The sequence below is a fragment of the Panthera onca genome, chromosome B4 (genome assembly GCF_046562875.1).
Source record: "Panthera onca isolate mPanOnc1 chromosome B4, mPanOnc1 haplotype 2, whole genome shotgun sequence".
Taxonomy (NCBI): Eukaryota; Metazoa; Chordata; class Mammalia; order Carnivora; family Felidae; genus Panthera; species Panthera onca.
The window spans coordinates 96,453,081-96,474,480 of record NC_138345.1 but is presented as its reverse complement, the minus strand read 5'-3'; the positions used below and the strand labels follow the sequence as shown (position 1 = coordinate 96,474,480).

Below are 21,400 nucleotides of genomic sequence, written 5' to 3'. Positions count from 1 at the left end.
CTTTGATTGTGATATTTGTAAAAACATTTTCACCATTCAGAATGCAAAATCTGAACTAGTAATTCATTTATAAAGTGCAAAAATATTAAAATATTAGCATTCTAGCATCATTCAGAAATGGAATAGATGTATTCAAAAGTATTTTGTGAAGGCAATTTCTTTTCTCCTACTAATTTTTATGGTATTATTATTCAAAATAACTAATGACTCTATTGTGATCCTCATTTTATAGAAAGTCCACTGGCTTGCCCAAGTTTGCCTAAGAACTGGGTATTGAGGGGTGCCTGGGTGGCTCAGTAGATTGATCATCCGACTTCGGCTCAGGTTACAATCTTGTGGTTAGTGGGTTCCAGCCCCAAGTCGGACTCTGTGCTGACAGCTCAGAGCCTGGAGCCTGCTTCGGATTCTGTGTCTCCCTCTCTCTCTACCTCTCCTCTGCTCATGCTCTGTCTCTGTCTCCATCTCAAAAATAAACATTTTAAAACATTTTTTAATTAAAAAAAAGCACTAGGTACTGAACCTGGCCAATTTGGCTGTAGAGTCCATGCTCTTAGCCAATACACCACATTCGCCAGAATTAGGGGAAATAATAGAGCAACTGTTTGTATGCACTCCACTGGAAACCATGCTCAAACTCAACTAAGACCCAATGGGCATAAAATACTGCTTCTGGTATAACCAGAGAGATAAATTATGGGCATTACTCAGACCTCATTGCTGGACCAACCATCAGCGCTAACCTAGTGATGAGATTCTTACAAAATTAATGGAGACTCTATTTAAGTATATTCAATAAGGACTGAGTTCTGTTCTTGAGTCTAGTTACAGCCAAGAAAATCAGACTTATCATCTTTGCTTAACGGTAGCAAATGTTGATCTGACCTAGAATGTTATTCACCCACTTCCATCAGCCACTAAGGCCAATGCTGAGATTGTGTGGCTAATTTCCACAATAGCCATGGTGTAGACATGCACCAAATCACACATCTACAAATGCACTAGCACACAAGGGTGCACATGTCTACTCGCAGGCTTGCCTATAGCTTTGGTTTGGTTTCTGATTCTACACAGTTTATTTTTTTTCTTTTTTAAAGTTTTAATTTTAATTCCAGCTAGTTAACATACAGTGTAATATTAATTTCAGGTGTACGTTACAGTGATTCAACACTTCCATACATCACCCTGTGCTCATGACGACAAGTGCCCTCTCTCACCCCCATCACCTATTTCATCCATCCCCCTACCCACCTCCCCTCTGGTAATTACTATTTTTTAATATTGGATTCACAATATTCCCCCGAGAAGATAATTTTTGGCCCATAAAGGTATTATCATTACACTTAAGTAGCTAAGAGTAACAATAATATTGGTGAAAATGATAGTAAAAATGACATTTTTTTTATTCTTGGAACTTTCCTGTGACAACAACAGCACAGGTATTTCATACACATTTTGAAGATGAAGAAAGAAACAAGATCACACAACTAGTAAAGCATCAAGAGTCAAAAATTTAATCCATGGAATAGGTAGAAAAAAGGAAGTGAACCTCATTCTAGGAAACTGTAAAGTAACATTACTCTGATGAAAATAACTTAACTAAATTGGTAAAAGACATCTATAAGGATTTGATATTTCACACTCATCAGTGCATTCCCTGTCTCTAGTAGAGAAACTAGAAAAAAAAAAAAGTGAGTATCCAATAAATGTTTGTTAAATAGTGAAACATGAATAAGTCAAGATAGATTAATCCCTTGAAATGTTTTGTCAATGAAGGGCCCAAAAATGTCAGCAAAATGTTTAGCAACAAATAGAAAAATGTTGTTTTGTTGTGAGAAGCCAAATTATTTTCAAGCCTGGGAAATGATATGGCTTATCAGCTCTCAAAAGAAGCCAACAATTCCAAGAAACCTCCTTATTATCTTAAAACTAAGCCAAAGCTTTATTTAAAGAGTTTTTATTTTTAATAAGTCATCTGAAATAGTGTATTATGTTTAAGATTCTTCAAATTGGACCATTCGTGTGGGTAGTTAGGAAGAGAATATAACTAATACCAAATTTTCCCTGATGGAGCACTTGACCTAATCTTATCTTTAATCAGACAACTTGGGAAATAAATAATGTTTACTTATTTATTTTGAAATATTTGTTTATTTTTGTGATAAAGAAGAAAGAGAGAGAGGATCTGACGCAGGCTCTGTGCTGACAGCAGAAAGCCCGATGCGGGGCTTGAACTCACGAACCATGAGATCATGACCTGACCGAAGTCAGACACTTAACCAAATGAGCCACCCAGGCACCCCAGGAAATAAATAATATTTAAATGAAAATACCATACCACCATACCACCACACTACAACCAAAAGAAGAGAATTCTTCTCTATAAAGTACCTGTCTTCCAAGCAAACTCATAAAGCTTACACAAGGAACAGGACTCAAAGAAGAACTTGACTGAACAGAAAGATACTCAAAATCTAAATGAAAATAAATGGCTATCATAATCAGATAAGTCTAATTAACTATTAGAGAACATGTTTGGGCCATGTATATAAAAATAATAATAGGTAGCTAAATGTTCTTATAGTTCCATCATTTAGCTAATCCTCTAAGACTGTGTTAAATTTTATTTTCCAAATGTATCTATGACCATGAACAGTCCCATTGAGGTTACAGAGCTGTGTTTTTGAGCTATTCCATAAACACAGCACTTCTGACAGAAGCATGATTGGTCAACTAAGTGCCAAAAAAAATCCTAAATTTATCCACACCTACTAACTGAAATCATTACACGAAAGATGGCATACTATGTACACAAGAATCTTATAGACAGCAGCACCGTGCTAATAATACCATGAGGCTTGTTCCATAGAAATTAGCAAAACAAAGGCCTCATTTTAAGTGCTTGATAATTCTTTTAATTAATTAATAAACAATATGTATGAAATGTATGACTGAATAATGGCAAACAAGTGGCAGCAATCCATCAAAGTAGTTTATATAAAATTATTGAGCTGGTACATCATTAACAGCACTCAAAAAAGGCATCACTGGACTATAAATAAAATCTGGAGAGTAGAAAATAAAATGATTAAAGGGATTAATTGGACACAGGTGTATCTAAAGTAGGTAAAGAAAGCATTCCACATATCTTAATTTTTAAGATAAATAGAACACTCGGGGCACCTTGGTGGCTCAGTCGGTTAAGCATCCTACTTCAGCTCAGGTCATGCTCTCACTGTTCATGGGTTTGAGCCCTGTGTTGGGCTCTGTGCTGACAGCTCAGAGTCTGGAGCCTGCTTCCAATTCTGTCCTTCCCTCTCTCTCTGCCGCTCCCCCACTTGCAGTCTGCCTCTCTCTCTATCAAAAATAAACATTAAAAAAAGATAAATAAAACACAAATATGATAAAAGATGACACTCCAACCACTGGAAAGAATTCTATTTCATCAATCTGAGGGAAAGATAAAAAGCCAAAGATATAAATAGTTTCAGAAGGGGCTTTCTTCAATTTGTAATGGTAGATCCGTAGAGGCTATTCAGCTCAATGCCAAAACATATTCTATCCCAAATCATGTTTTTGGAGTCACGGTTGAGAGGAACTGTCTGAGTGGTGCACTGCATGATGGTCTATCCGTTACCACACTCTTTAGACTCTTAGGAAAAATGCTAACAAAGATGTATACTCTCAAGACACCTAGCAGAATGTCTTACTCTATTTCACAGTGAATTCTTATGTGTAAAGTATTTAATCCTACACAGTAAATGCTACCTAAGTCTTTATTATTATAAGTGTTAATGGTATAATTGAGGCAAACTCTTCAACAATCTCAAACTATCTTATTACCTTTTTTTATTTTTTGCTTTTTTCTTTACCGGAAGCCCTTTTACCTTTTTTAATTCAGATCACTTGAATTCACTACTTTCATTTCTCATGTTCTTGTCTAGTAACATCTGAACAGTGTTAAAGTAACCTTGATGAAAAGGAAAAAAAAAAGGGTCTCATAAAGTGTTATGGACTGAGACAGTCACTCCTTGCTTAGAAATAAGTCGTGTTCTAATGTCTTTGAAAACATATAGCTGCCTGGTTAAAGATGATTAACAATTAGAAAATTAATAAATTACTTTTTGGTTGCTCTCTTAGTCCCCAGCCTTCACTTTTGGTCACATTTGTGTTAGAGAATTTTGCAAAGCAAATTCTTTTTAACAAATCTGGGAAAAGGCCGCATGATATCAAATGTTGAACAATTCATATATCGTAGGGAGATAAACACTTTTACTATTGGTGGTAAAAAGTACAGATTAAGTGGTATAATCTGCTATAATAAATAATGTATATTTGTGAACAATGATGTCTAACAGAAGAACATTTAATCATTTTGGTATAAATTTTCGGCATTATCAATTTTTTGGTTTATCAAGTGACACCTGACAAGTTTTAGTAAGTGGGAGTATTTTGCTTACAAACTACTCTTACTTGAGAAGAGAATGATTTTCCCTGCAATATTTCTAGATATGAAAAAAGATGGCCTTGTATTATTGTTAGGCTCCAGGTTCAGAAGAATTTTCCTCTTAGAAATTTCTAATCCTATCAATTTATTTGTTGCTTTTGAAATTCCTATGGATATGTAGAAAGATCTGACACCATGCCAACCTGAACATAGTCTTCAGAAGAAATACTTCATTCCAAAGGGAATGCTCATTTATCTTTTATTTCTAAGTTTAAAATATACAAAACCTGAAGCCCTCAGTATCTTTCTGAACAAAATGACTTTGCTTTAAAGAAAATCCATTCTTTAAGAACATACATGAGCTTTCCATTTGCAGCTTTGTTTAAAATTTTTTAAATTCATATGGGAAAAAAATGTGAGGTAATGTGACTAGGAAAACCTCCCAGACTGGGGCACCTGGGTGGCTCAGTCAGTTAAGCATCTGACTTTGGCTCAGGTCATGATCTCACAGTTCATGGGTTTGAGCCCTGTGTCAGGCTCTGTGCTGACAGCTCAGAGTCTGGAGCCTGCTTCAGATTCCGTGTCTCCCTCTCTCTCTCTGCCCCTCCCCTACTTGTGCTCAGTTTCTCTCTCTCTCTCCCTCTCTCTCTGTCTCTCTCTCTCCCTCTCTCTCAAAAATAAACATTAAAAAAAAAACTTAAAAAAAAGGGAAACCTCCCAAATACATACTTGAATATATAGAAGTATATGTGAGTATATATGAAAACGAGGAATTATGGTTGTTTGTTTTCCCTTCCTAAAGATACAGTTCTAAATGAAGTTGGTCTTCTATTAGAAGCAGTAAATGAAGCAGATTTACATTTTCTGAAACGTAACACACCTTGATAGCAAGCTCTTCAAAAGCTTCCATTTCCCTAACAATTGTGTAGCCAAAGTCTAGATTCTTATACAAGAACCACAGGTGTAAATAAAACAAAAGCACGAATGTATTCTCTACTCTTCAGTTGTAGTTTTATCTTCACAAATGCATTTGTGCCATAAAACTTCTAAATCAGTTAATGTATTTTAACAATCAACAAATGGCTGTTCGGTCTTTCATTCTTTTTGTGAAGAGATAACCTTAACGGGGCTACTAGCCCATCATTAAGGTATTTCATAAAAAGCACAGAATTAGTCCTAAAATGAGAGAAAATGTAAACACAATTGGTTATTGTAGTAGCCTTAGTGGGAGCTATTTTACCATGTTAGTATAATAGGTACAGTTCCTGTTTTCACTGTTGTTCCTGCTAGAAATTCTTAGGATCTCTTCAGTCACCACCCAGTTAGAATCCAAATCTCTGGCCCGCTTCTTAACACTGACATCCTCTTATGATAAGCCCAATTTGTACACTAGTTGAGTGTTAGTCTAATCCTCAATGCACTGGGCATATACCCATTAGAACTCCTACATTTACTCAGAGTTCAGATATGGCGTATGAGACCCTTCCCTTCAATGGCATCCACTACTATTCTCATTTCAGCTCTTACCTTCTCTGCATACTTTGTTTCTTCATTATAGGCCTATTTTCCACCAATGCCCTGATCACTAATGCTAAGGAAAAAGCAACCCTTTCTCCCAGAAGAGAAGGCTATAGCTCCCAACTTATACTCAAATTAGAAAAAAGAATAGTTTTTATTCTTTAAAACCAAAAGTCTATGTTTTCAGCAGAGAGATAAATTGCTTGCAGAAAGCGGAAGAATGGAAGAGTAAAAGGAAAGCAGGAGAAGTAGTTCATTTTGAAGGCTGTGGTCCCCCAAGAGACCCAGGTAGACACTACTTTCACTTTCCTTCTAGTCTTTCAATGTAAATGTCACTGTTAAGCTACTGAACAGGATCAAAAAGACCACAACCCCAATGAACTAGCCATAAGAAGCCATTAAATTTTTCACATGCAATATGTGTTAGTCATTTGAAAAAAGATACATCATAGACTAGTTGAAAACAATTGGATCATCTAACTTACTGACTTCGCAGGAGTAGAATATTATATGTGGATTTTGATCATAAGAGATAAACACAACTATATGGAAAATCATGAATATATATGTGTGTGTGTGTGTGCGTGTGTGTGTACATTTATTTGGCATTCAGTATTTATAAAATAAGATTCTAAAATAAATATTTAATTCCCAAGTGATCTATCTCTGAACCCATAGCTCTCCTGGGAAAATATATTTTGATATTGATGAAGTATAGTACTAATATACAAACTACTGTTGAAACATATATTAACTAATTTGAAAAGCATGCAAAAGCATTTTTCCCTACAGACTTGAGAAATGAAGAGCTGAACAAATAAAATGTTAAGCAAAATCAAAATGTTTTCTCTCTGCCTTTCTATTTCCCCTCTCTGAATAGTAGAGTGTATGTTATTGTTTAGAATGATGAAGCAGTATATCTTTACATTTAAACTGAAAAAAAAAGCATTTTCAGTTCATCAGTGATTGTCTCAACATCTTTTTGAGTAAAAATAAAATAATTTAAACAGTGAAGATAATTTTATTGCAATGCCTGTTAACTTTAGCAAGCAATTTTTGTTGGAGCACAGTAAAATGATACTGAGTCTAATGGCAGAATTCATTTTTACTATTTTAGTCCTGCCCATGATAGAGACAATTGAGAACACTTTTGAAGGTTTTGGGCAACACACTTTGAGATATCTTTAGTATTGAGTATAATGAAGTTTAGTTGCATGATTCTCCATTAATAGTTATCTTTATGCCCAGGTATGTGTCCTCATAAAAATTTAGGGAGAATTCCCAGAGTGCAGACTTTATCAGCGTACAAAGTTATTGCTGTGTGAAGCTCCAGAGAATCCCAATTCATTTAATAAAAGAACATAAACTCATGTTTAATAATTCTCATTATAACAGCACATCCTTACAATGTTATATGCAGGAAACTAAAGGACATGCCTACAATATAGATACAAGCTATAATGAAAAATTAAGCAATATGCACAGGAGATACGATTTTGCCTGCATCAGCACCAGGTCTGTAAAATAAGGAGTCTTCATGGTAGCGTTTTACTATGCATCCTTTTCTTGTACTAAAACTCGTTATCAAAGACTTTTTCAAATTAAAGTGATCGAGAATTATTGAAGAACAGTAACTGTGTTACATTGAAAGAGTCTTCCCGTTTCTTCATTTCCAGGAAACATAGTAAAATTTAATGTGACTACCATCAATATCATACTGTAACTTGATCCCTCCAATAATGTTGTCACTAACAGCCAACTTTGATGAAATAGCATCAAGCAAAAAGACTACCTGCTGCCCCTGAAATGTATCCTTAGCCCTGAGCTGAAGAAGTTGCTTCTGATGATCTTGACACTTCTGTTTGATGAATGAAACATTATATAAGGCTTACGTTCCTATAGAATAATCCACGCTGCCAGTATAGATAAGAATTGATTTGGTGAGACTGAGTCCAGATACAAAGATTATAAAAATTATTTCGTAATCTATACATAATTGTTATGAATCTAGGGTGTCAAATAGATGACTGGGATTGGAAATGTTAGGGCATCTATACATAAAATCAATGCACTTTTCTAATGGAGCATTTATTTTCTAGGTACATGATGCCTACTCACATTTGTATAGTGGCTCATACATTTCAAAGACCTTGCAAGATATTTTATCTTCACAAAAATTCTGTGAGCCTGATAAGTCAGAACAATTGCCCCATTTTTCAAATGATAAGAGTCAGAGAAGTGAAACACTTTTCCTGGAATCTGAATTTCCCCTTTCCAATCCATTCCCCTGATCTCACATCAAAGGCCCACATCTATAAAATGGTAAACTTGATTAGTTTGTTGGGAACAAAACTATAATAATAGTTTTTATTCCATGTAGTGTTTCTAATATAAAAACTGATTACTTTTGTATCAGGAACTGGCTCTGAACACTCTCCTCTCTGTCTCTCTCTCTCTTTCTTTCTCTCACTAAGATTCTACTAACAATTAAGCACGCTAATTTAGGTATACTGGCCTAAATCAGAACAAGAACTTCCTTAACAAGATTATGTAATTCTCAGTTTCTTTATTGATATTCCATTGAAGGTATATTGTCATAGCAATCACCCTAGCAAACTGAAATTGTATTTCAGTGCTTGATGAGACCTGGTGTCTAAAAATGATAAAAGCACCGTTTTTGAGATTAGAGACAAAAGAGGTCAGCTTCCTGAATTTCTTTACTCCTAACACTAGCCTGACTTCTGATTTTTCCATTTTAGGCTAAGCTGTAGTAAAGCCCAAGCTTTGCACTCCTAGGTAAGCTTTTGTGCATATCACAATAGTATGAGTTACTGCTGACACAGCCGTCACTCTTTTTCTTTCTAGTATTTCTTCCAATCTTGCTGATGCCATTATGAAAAATAGTGCTGGCACAGCCTTTAAGTCACTTAATATCCTTTTATCTATGGGGCTAATTTATTCTTAAAATTTTGTTTTCAAAGAAGATATTAATGATATATGGAGGAGGAATTTATTTGTAGTTTCTTATAGGCTTTTTGAATTGGGATTTTGAGATACTCTACAAACTAAATAAAGCTACTAAATAGCAAAAGCAATTAAAGATCAGAAAGTATTTATAATCTTTACAATCTGAATAATAAAGAGACATTATAATAAGACCCGTTCCTCCTCCCTTTTGCCCAATTAATTGTAATGGAGTTTATTCTTTCATTTCTTAGTTTAATAAGGTGAGCCTTCTATATCACTGTATTTATGTCATCATTAATACCTGTCTCTTTTTTTAATGTTTTTTAATTTTTTTTAATGTTTATTTATTTTTTGAGAGAGAGAGAGACAGAGCGTGAGCAGGGGAGGGGCAGAGAGAGAGGGAGACACAGAATCTAAAGCAGGCTCTGGGCTCTGAGCTATCAACACACACCCTGATGCGGAGCTCGAACTCAGGAGCTGTGAGATCATGACCTGAGCCAAAGACGGATGTTTAAGCCACTAAGCCACCCATGCGCCCCTAATTCCCGTCTCTTAATTATAAAATATGGATTTATAAGAAATAAAATCTTGTATCTTACCACCCCAAGTTTTTATACTTCTAGTTCATGGTCTATATTCTATTAAGGACAAAGTCCCAGATGGGTTATTTATACCTGATACTCATTTTCAATACCTCTTATAAATATGTTCTCTAGAAGGCCTACATTTATAACTTAACTGATAAAAATGATGAAAGAATACAAAAAAAAAATTACTCAAAGACAAAATCCAGTATAAAGACATTGAAACTTGAGATATATTGCCATGCTAAAGCCATCAAAAGCTGTCAGGTTTCAGCCCATGTATAATTCTGTTGATTACTTTTTAATCCAAGATGCATTTTTCATAGTGATGAATAGAAGGGATTTTATGATAGATAGCTGAATGAATTTTAAAAAAAGAAAGCTTACCTATATGAGTAGCATGTCACTTGTAATGAGGTCATTTTTTAAATATTGAAACATAATGAAATTATAAATCAGTAACAATCCACAGCATAATAAAAATTAAATGAAAATTTTAAACAAAGTTGATTGAAACTCAACTAAAAATCAAGATATTTTAGGGCTATTTTGGGAGTATTTTCAAAATCCTTAAACATTCCAATTTCAAAGTATCACATTTGTTAAAAGAATAAATAATTCTTTTTCTACAAAGTCCTTTAAAAGCATTTTCAATTTTTTCAATGTCATGATAAAACCATTCAAGTAAGATTCTTAAAATTGTATCATATATGCATACATACCTAGATACAGAAGGCTAAGTAAAATTATCTAATTATTTAATCAAATGAACCATGTTGCTTTTATAAAATAAGGTCAAAACTGCATGAACATAATTAAAACATATCGATATGGTATTACTATTATCACATTTCCTCTGGGAGATAATGTGATTTTTTTAACTCGGCAGAAGTTGATTAAATTTATGGTAGAGAAGTTATATAAAGACTTATAGACATCTTCATATTTCATCATGGTTTAAATACTCCTCAAATCATACTTATGGCAGATAATTAGACAATCACTTATTATTAATAATTTAAGCATCAAAAAAGAGCAGTGTCAAATAAATATGTGTTATCACCAATGCTGCGTCACGGGTGAAATATGAGCTTCTGGAAGTTAATGAATGTTAGTCCTTTGCAACTTTTACACAGTATCACCTAAACTAAATTTAAAATTCAAGTTCCAAAACAACATAAACCCTGGGTTTCATTTAAAAATAAGATAGCCACTTACTGATTAATAAAAACATATACAGAATGAAAACCTTATATCAAAATATATATAAAAACCACACCTTCCCTCCACTTTTTCTTTTAGGATGTTCTGGAAACATTACTATTTAAGGGACAACAAATCCTACTTCAGGTTCAGACATATGGGTATATTCTTAGAGTACAGGTGTAATGTGCATAACCCTTCATGAAGTTAATGAAGCAAGTGACTTAGCAAGTCATTTAATCTTAAGTATTATATCTTAAATAACCATAATGTATTTTGTAAATAAGCAAATAAATAAGCAATTATTTTAGCTAAGCTTTTGTCACAATGAAGAAATAGTAAGGTCTCATTTTTCTATGTATTGAAATATTCTATATACTTAAAATACTACATGTTAATTATTGTTACCTTCTTAATATTAAAGGATAATTTTCCTTTGTTATCAAATGCAACTATCTAAAAGATGTCTAATAAGAAAAGCTGTAGGGGCACCCGGGTGGCTCAGTCAGTTGAGCATCCGACTTCGGCTCCGGTCATGATCTCACAGTTCAGTGAGACATAACCAGTCAGACTCTATTCAGTTCTAATAAGTAAAACAGAACTCTTTTGGAATACTTCAAATTTAATTTAAATTTAAATTTAAATTTTGGTCACTTTTTCTTTAGTGGACGTTCGATTTTCAGATGGTATTTTCAATTACCCCTGATAATATAGGCCCAATGTAACAACAGATCAACCTTTCACTAGGAATTCCAAACAACTAAAGAAAAATGCACATACCATGTTCCAGCCAGGGTAGAGGTAGTCCGTACCAACAAATTCAAAGTAGTGAGCAAAACCTTCCTTCAGCCACACATCTTCCCACCACACAGGAGTCACGAGGTCACCAAACCACTGGAATTGAAAAATGAATGAGCATCATATAAAATCAAATTTATCCCAGAATTATTTTACCTAAAATTAAGTGTATTAAACTATGATTACCATAACTGGAATTCATTCCCCGATTGATCTTACGATCTTAAAATGTATTTTGGCAACAGTAGTTATTGATTTATTCAACTGCTTGGGTGACATTAGTTTTTTTATAAATTCATTAATGGAAGAACAAAAAATATAAGGATTAAAGAATACAAAAAGAATATTTAAACTGGAGAAGAAAGAACTCAGGAGAAAAAACTGATGACTGTTATTTTCAAATATTTGAAGGCCTAGCATGTAGAAGAGGAAATGACTTGTATCCTGTGGCCCTACGAGGACATTAGGACTAATGGATGGAAATCCGGGTTGGTAGATGTCTGCTGAAAATACAGGAGACCCTCTAACTGAATGAGATGGCCAAAGACAGAACGTATTGCCTTAAGCAGTGAGTGACTCAGCACAGAAGGTATTGAAGCATTGCCTTCCCGTAGCATAGGCAACTCAGAGAAGACACTGGTTGATTGAAGGAGCTAAGGTCTTTCATGATGCTTCACACTTCGCTCTCCACGATCTTATGATATAAAGGGGTCAGACCAGAAAAATCTCTAAGATCCCGTCATGAAAAATAGTGTTGTCATTTTTAATTGTTGTTTTGGTTACATCGTGATGTGTCAGTCTGAAATCCTTGCTTAGGTCAGCAAAAAGTTAAAGAAATTCTTTTTTTTTTTTTTTTTTTTTTTTTTCCTTAAGAACAGAACCAAAAACGTTACATGCCCAGAACTATCCTAAAGACTCTGGATTGAATGATGAAAAATCAGAAAAGTCCCTTCTCATGCAGCTGGTGCTTTATTGTAGAGGCAGGGGGGATGAGGTAAGACACAAAATAAAAAATATACAAGCAAATGAACAACACAGTTTCAGATCCTAATAAAGTGATAGCAATCAGGGAGAAGCCACTTTAGATTGTAAAAGCAGAAATATTCTCTCCAAGACGGTGACATATGAGCTCAGATTTTAATGATAAGAATGAGCCAGTCTCGAGAAAACCTCGGGAAGAAGCGTAAGCAACACTTAGTATGAAGACCCTAAGTGGGAATGAGATATATAAGAAACGGAAGGAGGAGGCAGACGGTATCAGATCGGGTACAGCTTGAGGAGCTCTAGTAAAGAGCTTCGTGACTGAATGTTTCAATATTATAATAAAGTGTCAGTCACTCAAGAGGATCTCTAATTGAAATACAAATAAGAGATAATATTGAATAAATTGATGACCATAAAGTAATTTTTATTCTTGATCAAAATGCAGATTTCTCCTCTAAATTGAAAGCCTGTTTTAAGAATTGTGACAATACATAGGTGGGGAGAGAGGGTAGTGTAGAAAATAATTTGGTAATGATAGTGGAAATTCTGTGTTTCTCCGGGCTTCTGGTCCATTTCCTCATGTAAATAGCCTGGCGCTACTAAGCTATAACAAGAAAGTAACTCAGAATGTGGAATAAATGAAATCCAATTCTAGGAACAAAGATAACATCATCAATGTGCTCTTATTTCAACAGAACTATATAAGTAATTTTTTCTAGGAATGTGCAAAAAGGAAACCCCTTATGCCTCCAAGAATTATATTTCACTGGAAACCATTCTCTTTAGCACAGTTGAGGAACCCCGATTATCGGTGCAATGGATCCCCTTAAATCTCTGAGGCAAGGAACACATGCCCAACCTGGGCAACGTGACAGGTACAAACATCTTACAGGTTCATTTGCCAAAGGGTGGCATTGAGGTAAATGGTCCTATGGTCTGGACCAATTTATCATGAAGTCATTGTTCACATATTAGCATTTAGAAGTTCACTTTCTTCTGCTGACAGCATTTTCCACATAGTTCCTTCTTAAGTTTTCCAAGCTTTTTGAAAGTATTTTAGGTTATAACAAATTGAAGCCATACAGTATCACAATGAGATTTCTAGTGTTTTAACTTAAAACTATCTATAGTTACCAGGACAGGTATTGCTTTCTATTAGCATGAACATTTATTTCCAATTTGTTTTTTTTTTTTACTAGAATCAAGATTCAAATAAGCATTGCAAAATCCCTGTAATACCTTCCCCTCGTTGTAAGAAAGTGCATAAAATCAAAATGAAATTAATTTTATCTCAGCTCCACTACAAAGTTGGCTAATTTACATATGAATTTCTAAACATGCCAAGACAAAAAAATATCAATCATTCGAGAACAAAGAGTCTATGGCTGAGTTAGTGAAAGACTTCCTAAGTGTCTGTGTGATGGGAAAAAGGGAATAACAAATTGATTTCAGCAAAAGCAAATTTTGACGCGTACACAAAACTCAGCTGCATCTTGCAGCAATGCAATAAATCACTGCCACTACTGCACTTACCATGTATACACACCAATAATCACAAGAAAATAAAGCAAGGTTGACAAGGAATCGTGACTGGGTAGGGTCTCCAAAGAGGCTTCTGGGTGGCAGTGCTATCTCACTCCTCAACTAAACTGAAGGACAGTTGTTTATTCAATACGATCAGTGTGTTTTCTTTGGTTTGTGCTGTCATCTGAGAAAAATGGCATATCACCCAAAAACAACTACACAGTGCTCTCTATATAATTAAAACTTAATTGGGAGGAAAATAATTTAGCTCCTCATCTAAGTATCTGAAAATCGTTCTGCATTCTCAATAGTTTCCAATTATACTTACACCTGATCCTTTTTCTCATACCTGGTGACATATCTCATGAACAATGACCATGGTGACATCCAGTAAATAAGAAATAGATGAAACACTGGGATCCAGCAGTATTCTTTGTTCCACAAAAATACTTAGTCCCCAGTTCTCCATAGCAGCGTACGGGTGCTTAGGCACAGCTAAAAGATCTAGAAATAGAATAAAACAATTCCAAAGGCTTTAACAAACATACTGGATTCTAAATTCATATCCTAAAAAAGTCCAGAAATCCTAACGAAAAGGAATATTTGCTCTTTCTCAGTAATTTTTTTTTCTAAATTAAACTACCTGCCATTTCTACATGACAGCAGAAATATAGGCTATCACCGTAAATGCTGGCCATATCCATTCATCACAGTTCATTTTCAGACCCAGTGCTGGAGGAGGCTGGAAGTATCGGCACCATTATTGATGGGCCCATCCTAATAAGTTTCAGGGAGTCAAGGAAACCAAATGCAGCAGAAATCTACAGAGTCAAAAGGCATCGTGCCTTCCAACGAAAATACATTCAGCTCAATGCAGTGAATACTAGACTCTTACTCTTACCCCAATTTTTTTTTGAGAGAAAACATCTTAGATCAGTTTAAAAATGTGGCCTGTCATTGTTCTAATTGTTGAGATCCTCCTTTATTTTTTGAGTCTGTTAAAAATAAAATCTTACATGCAAATATAGCTTATAGAGAAAACTGTAATAGTGGACGTAGTGGTAAAAGGACTAGTGAGGGAACCCGCAGGCTTTGGTTCTGGCCCTGCCGTGCACCATTAACTAGATCTATGACATCGGTAAATCACTTAATTTCTCGAGACCCCAATTCCCTCACCTATAAAATAAGGTTATTGGCCTTCATTATCTCTAAAATCCCTTCCAGCTCCAAAGATCTATGATCAGATGATTCTAAGATGTGTGCTTGTTTTAAAAGGCTGTAGAGGTATTATCAACTTCTGGTTAAGGTGACACAATAAGTTCATGCTTTGATGTACTCCCTCAGCTCCAAACACACAGCAATGATAAATAAAATATTAAAAGAGAAAACTAAAAAATATCTCCAGGCTTGAAAATAAATCTCTTCATGGATCAGAAATGGTACAGAAATGCAAAGCAGTGATCGCATGTGAAGCCACAGTCCTGCTGGGTTCTGGCTCCAGGGGCAGGCAGTGGCAGCTGGGAATTGGCTCTAGCAGGACCCACCAGAGCCAAAGGGACCTAAGCCAAGCTGACTGCATGATGCCAGGGGTAGAGGTAGGGTATGCATGCTCATAAGGGCTGTAAATAGCTGGTGCTCACTGCTTCTTGGGAAAGCTAGCAAGTGGCAGAGTCAGGATTCGAACCCAGGCAGCCTGACTCCAGGGCCTTGCTTTTAACCACAATGATGCAATATTTTCAGTCTCTGACCCAAAAGTTCTACTTCCCAATAATCTAGAGTAACTCCCTAGGGTGTCAAGAAAAAAAGAATTGGTTCAAGAATGTTTGCTGCAGTATTGTTTTTAAGAGTGAAAAGGGAAAACTAAATGCCTTTCACCAAGATAGTGGACAAAGAAACTGTAAAATAGTTAATATAAAGGAATACTACATAGCAATTGACATGAACGAGCTTACCACTAGATCTTATACTATATATATCAACAAGGATAATCTGAAAAATATAATGTTGAGGGAGCAAGTAGACTTGTTGACAAGTAGACAAGGTGTAGAATGACCCTTACCATAAACTACTTAAAAATAAGCAGAAACGGACACTCCCACATGCACACACATACCCAGACAGATAGTAGTGGTAAAGTGCACATACAATCACAAACATATAGGAATGATAAACACCAAATTCAGAATCATGATTGCTTCAGGAAAGAAAGGGGGAAAAGGGTCTGCAAAATGGTCTTTAGGTTCCTGGACCCCATTTCAACCCGGGGTTGAGGAGGATTCCCACACCACCAAACAATTTTGGACCCCAGGATATATGAGAATTCAACTCGGTTCTGCCACTATCTACCCAGAGATAGCATCAGATTCCACAAATTAAGGGTATAGTCCTACAAGACTGTCCTTTCCTCCCCACTTAAGATGCCAGTCACAAGCCCAGGTTGTCACCTGTACTTCTGACTGAGGTTCCCATGACTTCTTCTTTAGGTCTGATTAATTTGCTAGAGAGGCACACAGAACTCCGAGAAACATTTTTACTTCCCAGATTACTGGTTTATTATAAAAGGATATAACTCAGGAACAACCAGATGGAAGTGACGCATAGGGCAAGATATGAGAAAAGGGTGTGAAGCTTCCATGCCCTCTTAGAGTGCACCATTCTCCTTAAATCTTTACCTGATTACTACCAGGGAGCTATCTGAACTCTAACGCTTGGGGTTTTTACAGAGACTTTGTTACATAGACATAATTGACCAAATCATTGGCCATTGGCAATGGACCTCACCCTCCAGCCCTTCTCCCCTCCCAGGAGGAGGTTAGAGGGTAGGGCTAAACGTTCCACTCCAGCATCCTGGGGTCGGCTCCACTGGAGACCAGCCCCCATCCTTAGGGTTCAAAATTCACCTCACTAACATAACAAAGACACTACCATTAACTTGTATTAACATAACAAAGACTCTCAACCCTTAGGAAATTCCAAGGGTTTTGGAAACTAAACCAAAAATCTTATAGGAAGACTAAATACATTTGAGAAATATATGTCAAATATATATGAGAAAGACATTTTTGATCATTCATATAACCAAATACGTATTTCTTATAAATCACAGTATTGCAGATGGCCACAAAAGGGATTTCAAATATGTTTTTAATATTATTTTTTAAAAGCAAGTGATAGGTACATAGATATTATTTATAATAATATTGTTTATTTTCAGTATGCTTTAAATATTTCATAATAAGAAAAGAATAAAATGGTCAGCAGTCTTATAGTTGATTGTATTTATTCATCATTTCAATGAACATCTCATCATTTGCTGTGTCCTTAAGTCTGAGATGTATATTAAAATAAATCAATATGATCCCTGTATCCACTACATGTTAATCTAAGAATGGAGACATGAAAGCGTAATCCGAGAAACAGAGAATAAAAAGTGCTGTGAAAGAAAGAAAAACGTCTGGTTGGAGAGGTTCTTGAAAGAGCATTTGAGTGGGACATCCAAAGACAAATAGGATTTCAACAGGCAGTTAGAGGTACTCTATGCATTCATTGACACAAGTATTTATTCAACAACTCTTTTGCTCAATACAAGAACTGTTCTGTCCTTCAAGCTCCTTACTCCCTGCTCTAATGGAACTTATGTGGGTGTGTGCAGGGGAGGAGGTCAATTAACAAAGAGTAAATGAACAAAACAAATTCAGTGAATGCTAAGCTCTACAAAGAAAATGCAATAGAGTAAGACAGTGATTGACTGATGGGCTGAGTGTAGCGTGGTCAAGGCCAACCTCCTAAAGTAATCACAGTTCACCTGAGGTGTGAATGAAGGTAGAAGCCAGCTATCCAAAGACTTGTAGAAGTGTGCTCTAAGACACAACAAATGTAAGGGTTCTAAGGAGGGAATGAGATGAATATATTGGATAAACAGAAAGGTCAGTGAGGCTGAAGGACATAAGGGAGAGGAACAAACCGCAAACACATAACAAATAGATCTTCTACTTAAGATTTTAACATGAGACCTTCCCTAAATATGACCAAACTAGGCAAAAAAACAACACTGTGTTGGCTCTGCCACCAGCAATGGCAATAGCAGTAGCACATCTGGTGTCATTTACTTGAAGGAGCATGTGGACTTATGAATGATCCTTTGGAACAACGCCTGTTGAAAACAGAGGCATTTCTATATGCTGGAGTCCTCCAAGAGTTGAGAGTAGTCAGGTGTCCAAAAGTAAGTGAGCATATCAGGCCACAGCCTGGAATTTGGATTGGCTCAAATGGCACAGAAAGAGGACTCCAGACATGAGCCAGATGCAGAGTGTAGGATTTGTGATAAAGAGGAAGGTACGCTTAGGGGGCAGTCATCAGACAGCAAATGCCTAACTAGCAGCGTTAAGAGGGTGCAGTGAGGAGCCAGTGAAAGGTTGGTGCCAAAGATGCCAGCACTGGTGACCCAAACAGGCAACTGGTTCCCACTGGTTTCCAGAGGTCTGAGGGCACAGAAGTCATAATGAGTAATGAGGCTATACAACAGCCGCACAAGAACTCTTAAGCAAATGGAGCTAGACTCAGAAAAAGTGAATGAGGACAGAGTAAGGCACAGAAGGATCCGGAACAGGAGGCAGCTTCTCAGACACAGAAAGGTTTTATAATAGACATAGGGAATTGTGTCTGTGGATAGCAGAAGGGGAGAAAAGCAAATCTAAAAAATTTAGATGATGCTACTATACATATAATAACCTTATAACAAAATACCAAAGAAACTTGGATTTTGTTCTATACCTTTATACCTGCTCTGCTCTATACCTTTATAAGTTAAGGAATCTTAATATTTCTATATTTGTATATAGTTTTATATTGTGAAAGATTTATATTTTAGGAATACCTTCATGAAGCATATATCCATATACACAGTGATACACAAATGCTCTTAACAGTTTTAATTCCAATAGCCAAAAACTAGAAATAAATCAAATGTCTATCAACAGGTGAATGGGTAAAGTGTAGTATATCCATATAACAAAATTCCATTCAGCAATAAAAAGAACTATCATTACATGTAGCAAAGTTGAATCCCAAAATAGTTATACTGAGTAAAAAGGAAGAATATATATATATATATATATATATATATATATATACACACACACACACATATATATATATATATATATATATATATATATATGCAGCATGAATCATACATTTATTTGAAATCCTGGAAAATGACAAACGTATAGTGTCAAAAAGCAGACCAGTGGTCTCCTGGGGAAGAAAACAGGAGATGTTAAGACTACAACAGGAAACTCTTAAAAGTAAAGGATATGTTCATTAGGGTGATGATTTCATGGGTATATACATATCTTAAAACATCAAGCTGTACTCTTTAAATATGTGCAGTTTACTGCATGTCAATAAAACTCAAACTGTTTAAAAGAAAGTACCTTCATGAAGTGAAATATTCTTCTGCTTAACTTTGAAGTTGTTAAGATGTATTCAAAATGAATTACATTATTTCAATTTTTGCAAAAATAAATTTGTCATGAGGCTATAGCCATTAAAATGTGCAACATCCTCTTTAATATGCCTTGAAAACAGAAGAAAATTCAAATGTTTCAGAATCTAATTTACTTGCAAATTCAAAGAAAATCCAGGATAAAATTATGCATAGTACTCTGTTTCCAATTAATTACTACAGTTTTAAAAACTATAGGCAGATAGCAAATATTCATATAATACTAGTGAATGCAATTACATAAATTAACATAAAAATCTGACTTTATCTGCTTGCTCCCTTTAGTGTTCTATAATTTGCCTTCTACCTTTAACACTGCGTTGCAACAGCTCCTGCTAACTAAAATCACAAAATCTCATGGAGACTTCTCAGTTCTTACTTGATATTGTTGAGAATTATCATAGTGTTGATTAGAATCTGTTATAACTGTATATCCATGTTCCTCCTCCACTTCTGAGATTAGCCTATATTCTTGGTTTGTTTTGTCTTTTTATTTTCTGGTCATCCTCTGATTTTGAAAATCAAAGTTCCTAGGATTTCCATCTGTAGGTTTTTTGTTATTGTTGTTTAACCCATTCTACCAGTTTTCTTTGAGTGTTCTCACCTACTCCAATGTCCTCTGTCACCTCCCACATGCCCAGAAGCTTTCTTTGAGCTCCAGAGGAAAATATGGAAGCACCTTTGTGGTAGACTGTTATTTGATAGCCCCTAGTGTACTATTTCTTCTGGAATAGACCCCTCCCATTAATCTGGCTTAAACCTAAAGATAACCTTTCAACTTCCTCTTCTGCTTTCTAAAGGGAAGTCAATAACCATGAAAATGTCCTATGCCCCTGACAATACTATGTTAAGAGGAACACTGAAACTATGTGGAAAGGTCCAACGAATCACCAAACAGGTCTAATAATACATACAAATCAAAATACAGTCTCCAGCATTTAGTGGCAGTGTTCTGATGTATAACTTTGTAAATATCTACACTAATGTACTCTAAATTATTAAATAACCACTAGCAAAAAAAGTGTTCAATATCAGGCCTCTCCTCTATGCCACAGTCAGATTATGGGCTCACAGATCATCATCAGCTGTCATCTAGAATAAGATGTATTGGTCTTAGCTCTGGGCATATCCAAGCCCTGGCTCTAGTCTAGTGTCCTTCAGCTCAGATACTTTCTGCTACAAGATCAAGTTCAAACTCCATGTTCTAAAAGTAAAAGGAGTAGAGGAGATACCATGTGAAACATAACCTCTATATACTTGTCCATTGCCTTGCTCTCTCTTGACACTTTCTCTTTTGCCTAAGCCAGACTCCCTAAAGTCCTGGCTCTCCTCAGCAATATTTCTTCACCAGCCAATTTCTGTCTCTATTGTCCACACCCAAACTTGTCAATTCATTTTGCATTTGCCATCCATTTATTTATCTAAATATTTTGAGAGTAGTAAGAGAGTCCCTGCTAAAGATCAGAACTCAGAATGACCCAGACTTCAAACTTGAGCCCGAAAAAAGATAGAAAATTCTGGAAGATAAGAGATTAAATACCAAAGAAACTCAATGAGCATCACCTGGGTAGCCAATCCCTCCATACCTAAGCAGAGGACACAGCTGCTGCCAAGCCACGGGTATGAGCAGAGGATGTGGCTCCTTCCTTACAGAGCACCACTGGTCCCTGGTTGGTTGTGAGATTTTCTGCTCAGAAAATCTAAAGTGCCAGACATTAATCCTAGAAGTTTTGGTCTCACAATAGGGAGAAAATCCATAAGACTTTCTCATGGGAGTAACTAATCTTTCTTATTTTCCCTGTACCTGCAGTATATTTCCTCCATTCATCCATTCATTCACAAAGTTTGTTGAGTCCTTACTGTGCCTCAGGA

At 35.7% G+C, this 21,400-nt stretch overlaps 1 protein-coding gene across 1 annotated transcript in view; it reads right to left on the bottom strand.

Annotated features, from left to right (window-relative positions):
• TRHDE (thyrotropin releasing hormone degrading enzyme) overlaps positions 1–21,400 on the bottom strand; it is a 384,591-nt gene that overhangs the window by 168,427 nt on the left and 194,764 nt on the right. Inside the window, exons 4-5 of the mRNA XM_078449668.2 lie at positions 14,372–14,526; positions 11,497–11,610 (exon numbers count right to left, since the gene is read on the bottom strand). Coding sequence (XP_078305794.1) covers positions 11,497–11,610; positions 14,372–14,526 — 269 coding nt within the window. The remainder of the gene's footprint in view (positions 1–11,496; positions 11,611–14,371; positions 14,527–21,400) is intronic.